Source organism: Hesperophylax consimilis, chromosome 16 (assembly GCF_061612785.1).
Source record: "Hesperophylax consimilis isolate HC1 chromosome 16, BYU_Hcon_1.0, whole genome shotgun sequence".
In the NCBI taxonomy this organism is placed as follows: domain Eukaryota; kingdom Metazoa; phylum Arthropoda; class Insecta; order Trichoptera; family Limnephilidae; genus Hesperophylax; species Hesperophylax consimilis.
In genome coordinates, this window is record NC_142851.1 from 3021047 (window position 1) to 3027046 (window position 6000).

The following is a 6000-nucleotide window of genomic DNA, read 5'->3' on the forward strand; positions in this document are numbered from 1 at the left end:
TCAATTTCGGTTTAAGAGGAAGCTACAAGCCAAAAATGTGTATATTCTTGGTATAACTTATATTGTGCGTAATAGGCTTTAAAATCGCTTGGCAAACGGAGTCTAGAACCGTTCGATTTCAAGCACAAAACTGGTTTTTATTTATTTTGTAAACAATTTTATAAGAAAGCAAAAAAAGTTAATTAAGTGAAACTGTCACAGATAATCTTAGCTATAATACTGTATTTTAAGGCGATGCCATACGTAGTAATGCAAAATCATGTGTTTTTGGTTTGAAAATTTGGTCACCTAGAAATGTTTCACATGCTTTAATTAAATACTGCGAGTAGAATACATCTTGGTCTTTCCCTTCCTACAGCCCCTACCTTATTCCGCCTCACAACGCCGCCCAACCGGGTGGTGACATAGTTCCCCTGTCTGTAAACTGCACAGGCAGGGACACTCTTGTGAGGTGTCACATAAAAAAATAAAAACAATCGAGTATAAGTAAAAGGCCTATGAAAACTGCTTTAAAGTTCAAAATCTCCTACTTACGAACCCATTTTCGGTTATGATTTTATTGTATAATGTGGAAAATTAAGTTATTTATAAAATGATTGAAAAAAAAAAATATTTAAGCCTGAACATCCACAAAATAAAATAAAAGGCACTTTTTGGCCATGTTTTTTCTTGCATAAATCAAAACAGGCGGATGGCGTTAAGCGGGAATTTAAACCTTATCGCCATCTACGTAAGGGTTGTTATTGATAGCGGCTCAATTTAAAATTTTACACGACGTAGCGCATCGCCTTAAGTAGTTTCCTTTACGCGTCCATACATTTCTATAGAAATAATATTTTTTTTGGTAGTTTACATTTATATTTTTTATTGAGTAAATTATTTTTTATTTGTATTAGAAGCTCAAGCGAAACGATAGGAAAACCTTCTATTTATCTAAAGCATATTTTTGGTATTCATAATGTACACCAATTTGTTATAAAGATTAATCAAAATAGTGATTTAGCATTAAACTTCGCCTTAAATTTATACAATCGATGTTATGATCTGACAGGGGCCGTATTTACGCGGAGGCTATCAAGCTACAGCCTATGGGCCCGCACCACAATTTGTATAGTTAAGTTGTGAAGATATTATAAATTATAAGTATAAATAGCTATTTCTAAGTAAAGTTATATATAATGACTACAATATCTTATCATTTAATTTCCATGCTTTTTATTTCGAATTATTTAAAAAAACGGGTTTTTGCAAATAAGGGATTTTTTTTTCTGTGAAACCGCACAAGAGTTCCAACTGTTCCCAACCGTCTGAAGCCTGTGAGACTATGTCATCCCCAAATGGGGAATGTTGTGAGGGTGAAGGTAGTAAGGTGGAGAAGAGGAAGGTGGTAAAAGTACCTGGCTATTGAAAACTGGTCACCAAACACGGACAAAGCCATTTTTACACCAGGGCAATACTGAGAGTATCTTCCACTCTAGAACGTGCCGCAAATATATTATGTATTATTATAATGAGTAATTTGTGAAATACCACAAATAAATCAAATAAAATCTACATGTGCACTTTTTTAAAAATTTATTTGTTCAAAGGAATCTTAATAAATCATGTTGAATACTTATCTTCAAATCTTAAATTTTTATGATAAACTTTAAATGTTTCTTTTTAGCTTTTTAGTTGGAAAATTCCTCAGAAAAAGCAATTTTTGCTGATTAGTTTTACCGTAGATAACAGATTATCCCCCAGAACTGCCGGTAGAACCCGCACCACAGGTTCAGCCTCGGGGTCTAAAGATTCTAAATACGGCCTGGATTGTCAAATAAAATAAGGTAAACTAGAAACAAAATTCGCAGGTCATTTACGATTGTAATAATCATTTTACGTTTTGATAACTTAATTAATTAAATCGGTTATTAGTCTGTTAATTTTAAAAAGTTACGCCTCGATTATAATAAGTACCTACAAAAAATAGATAGTTAAGCATAATGTGGAACTTTATAATGCGTTTTTTTAACATCTACCGGCTATTGAAAAGTTTTTCAGTGTCTGATTGTTTCCGCAATATGCAATTAAACGTGAAAGTATGTTAAAATAATACGCAAGGATCAAAATGCAATAAATATGCGGTCATGTTCGTATTAGCAATAAAAAATAATTTATAAGGTTGATAATTTGGTAGGTAAAGTAGGTACTGTCGCAATTTTCAATATTATTACAAATCTTTTATCGAAATTACCCCGTAGACTAGATCATTTACCCCGCTAATGCATTAAATTACCTTATTGCATTCGCTACTATGATGACATTTAAAAAAGTAGAAGAAAAGTAATTAATAATTATTTGTGGAAAACAATAAAAGAATAATATTGATATCAAGTCTGAAATAAGTACCATGAATTAAAAATAATTGTACGTTCGTCTGATGTGTAATGAGCAATAATTTAAAACCTTTATCGCAATGATGTTGTTGACATTAGTCTTGACCTTTTGGAATATTTTTTACGACAAAATGGAATAAGTGCATGTTTATTTGCTTTACATTAATTAACTAATAGTAAATTTAAGTATTGCACAAAACTTACTGCGGGTATTAGAGATTGCCTTCTTCTTGGCTCCATTATTGTGAAAAGTTGGCACTTTGAAAGTATACTTTATTTTTATGACCTATTCCTTCGGAGTTATCGGTATTACTAAATAAAATAATTTAATTCGAGAGCCAGCTGTAAATGTCTCACGATACTACCCGGATAGCCGTTAAAAATTTCAATGGCGATATGAAACTGGTTACTGGCAAAATGAAAATGCGGAACCTACAATCTCGGTGTTATTACGTTCAACTGAACTCGTTATTAAAGGAGCGGAAGAATGTTTTATGTTGCAATTTCAATTTGTTATAAATTTCAGTAGGTAATGGTCATTACATTACAGATTATCATACATATAAGTACTGTGTCATTATATTGTTTACAGGTGGTTAACATTCACTTTTAGTTTTGAGCTCAAGTTTTCAGTAAGAGCGTAAATAGGTAGGTACCTACCAGTGGCAATGTTGGTATGTACTTATTAACTAAAATTATGTTTTAAAAAAACGTGCAGTTAGCATTTATGTGGTTATATATTTCTACAATCTCAGCTTCCAAGTGAAGATGTGGTCCTTAGTACTTAATCTATACTATATATAAATAATAATCTAAATATTCGTTTGTTAAATATCTTAAATCTCCAAAAGCTCTTCACCGATGACTTGGAAATGTTGACACAACGTTGCTTACGTATACGCGTATGTTTTTATATACCTATATTATGTAGATGTCACCTGTTACAGGTAAAACATGCTTTAAAAAAACAGTGCCATCTGTTAGACAAACATGTTTTTTTTTAAACAGCTTCATCTGTTGTACGTAAAAGCAACACGCACTATTGTTTCTCTATCTGTACAGACAGACTGAACCACGGCAACGCGTGGCGGTGTACAGCTAGTAATAATAACAAGTAACATTTGTTTATAGAGCAGTTTTGTGATATTTGTGCTACCTAGCAATCAGTGGAGTGTGGTGTATATCATCGTAATATTAATATGAGTAGGTGCCTTTTTTATCTATCTGTAACTAGTGGACCCCGCAATGATTCGCTATTGCTAATGTCTTTCTCGTTCGTCTCTGACTTCTTCCACCAATATTATTAACTCAAAAGTTGACTGCCCGGAGTTGCTGAACAAAATAAATTTCCATGCGCCAATTCGATACAGCAGACAAAATACCCTTTTCTACATTGATAGATGCAATACAAATTCCAATCAAAATGAATTTATGCAAAGGACATGTAACTACTATAATAATAAATTTGCAAATATAGACACTCGTGCTGACATATTCACTGCTAGTTACTATCACTACAGAATTTAATTGTATCACATTCTAACTCATATTCACGACTGTTAAATTGATTGTACCTAATATTTTAATATTACTTGCGTGGCAACTTTTCCTTATCCCTCTCCTCCCCTTTCCCGTTCCAACCCAATTCTATTTAAGTATAGTTATAATCACATTTATTTTATTGCTGTTTATTGTAGGCATATTATAGGTTTATCGTTTGTTGAATTTACATTCGTATTATTATTTTTCTTATTTGCTTCTTTATTCTGTTTTTTTTTCTATTTTTATTAAATATTCTAGTTTACAGGTTAGTTTTATGTTTCTGAATCTGTGAACATTAATAATTGGTCTGTTTTTTTGTTATCCTCTTATGCATATTGTTTTACTAAGACTGTTTATGTTCCTCGAATAAATAAATAAATATTAAATGTTACTGTTGAAAAACAACATTACATCGACTTTATTTCAACTCCGTATCTCATTCCGAGGCAGAGATATTGCGTTGAGTATCTCACGGGTGTCCCCGACTTATTTTACCATTCAAATCACTGTCTAAAGACTCCTGGCACTAATAATAACAAACTTTGAAATTTTCAGCTATATCGGTCCACTACTTTTCGAGTTTTGCGAGCGCTAACATACGGAGGCTGAATTTTTATATATTTAGATTATAAAATATTAGAAAGAAGACTGCTGTGGCAGTTTGGCATGTACAGTTTTATTCCGAAATCGATAAAATGTTGCACACTTAATCTTCACAGCAAAAAGGAATGCCACTATCTACATCTGATTTCGAAAAACTCTGCGTGAAAATGCCCCAATAGACTAAACAGAGTCATCAATACGTGCGATGATGAATAGTTTGTAATAAATAATGAAATAGGTTTTGCTGCATAAATTAGGGTTTTCTTTTAGGGTACGTTTGAAAAATCAATTTTTCTGAATATAACTAGTTATTCTGAGGAAAACACATATGGTAGATTATATACTATTTTATATGTGTAAAAACACAATATCTGGTGAAACAGTGAAATTTACAAAAACATTACTGTGCAAAAAAACAAATTAAGTACACCCCAAAGAAAAGATTGAAATTGAAGGTACTAAAGTAAATGTAATTATTTTTATTTAAAACATTGTTTTTTTATATTATTATTAAGTTTTCCACTATACATAATGAACTGATCTCTTATAGTAATACACGTAATGAACGAGTTAATCCTTCGTTATAATTCGCACTGCTCCGGGTCGTGAGGAGTCCGCGGTGTAATACAAATAAAACTAATCAAAAACATTATTTTATGTGAATCTCAAAAGTAGGGCCGGTACTGTGCAGGCGTAATTGGAGCAGTCCCAACACCTAATGCAGCGCCTTTCAGGTTTTTACTAGCGCCAGGGGCCGTTTGGCTCAGGGCAGAGATGTGCTTTATTTCAAATAAATCCATTTCAAATGGAAATGCAAAATGCAAAATAGGTATTTTGCATTTTGCATTTTAAATGCTTTTCTAAAAACCATTTTGCATTTTGCATTTTAAATGCTTTTCTCAATGCATTTTCCATTTTAAATGCTTTTTTGCAACATTCTTCTTACTATCTCCACTCATCTTTTTTTCATAAGCGCCAAATATCAGTCGGTCCTCAAGCTCGCTATGAGAGATAATTTACATTTGTCAATTATCTGTCAATTTGTCAATTGTCATGTAGTATGTTTGTTCTACATTGATGTCCATTATTAACCCTCCGTCGGGCGCAGCCGGCCTCAGAGGCCAACAAAAGACATTTTTTCCCTCTCCAATTCTCAAAGGCGGCCTCCCGCCCTTCCTTCATTTTACTCGCCTAACTTTAGGAACCTTACATGGCGCCCGTCTTCAGTCAGTCGTCGGTCTTTACGCAGCTCACTTACACCTTACACTCAGTTTCACAGGCCGCCTGCGCCCGATTGCATCACAATTTTGAAGGTGACCTTTTTCAGGATATTTTTATTTGCAGTTTTTCATTATACTCAATTATGCCTGTTCTGTATGAAGTTTATCAGTATCTTGAGAAATAAGTTTTGTATTGGACCCTGGCCTTTCAGGCAGAGTGCGCCCGATTGAATTATAATTTCAGTTTTAGGCATTTTATA

General features: G+C 33.0%; 1 protein-coding gene across 1 annotated transcript in view; it reads right to left on the reverse strand.

Annotated features, from left to right (window-relative positions):
• Window positions 1-2761, reverse strand: part of Srr (Serine racemase) — a 28162-nt gene extending 25401 nt beyond the window's left edge. Inside the window, exon 1 of the mRNA XM_089640816.1 lies at window positions 2578-2761. Within this exon, the coding sequence (XP_089496942.1) occupies window positions 2578-2615 (38 nt within the window). The 5' untranslated portion in view covers window positions 2616-2761. The remainder of the gene's footprint in view (window positions 1-2577) is intronic.
• Between the last annotated feature and the right edge of the window lie 3239 nt (window positions 2762-6000).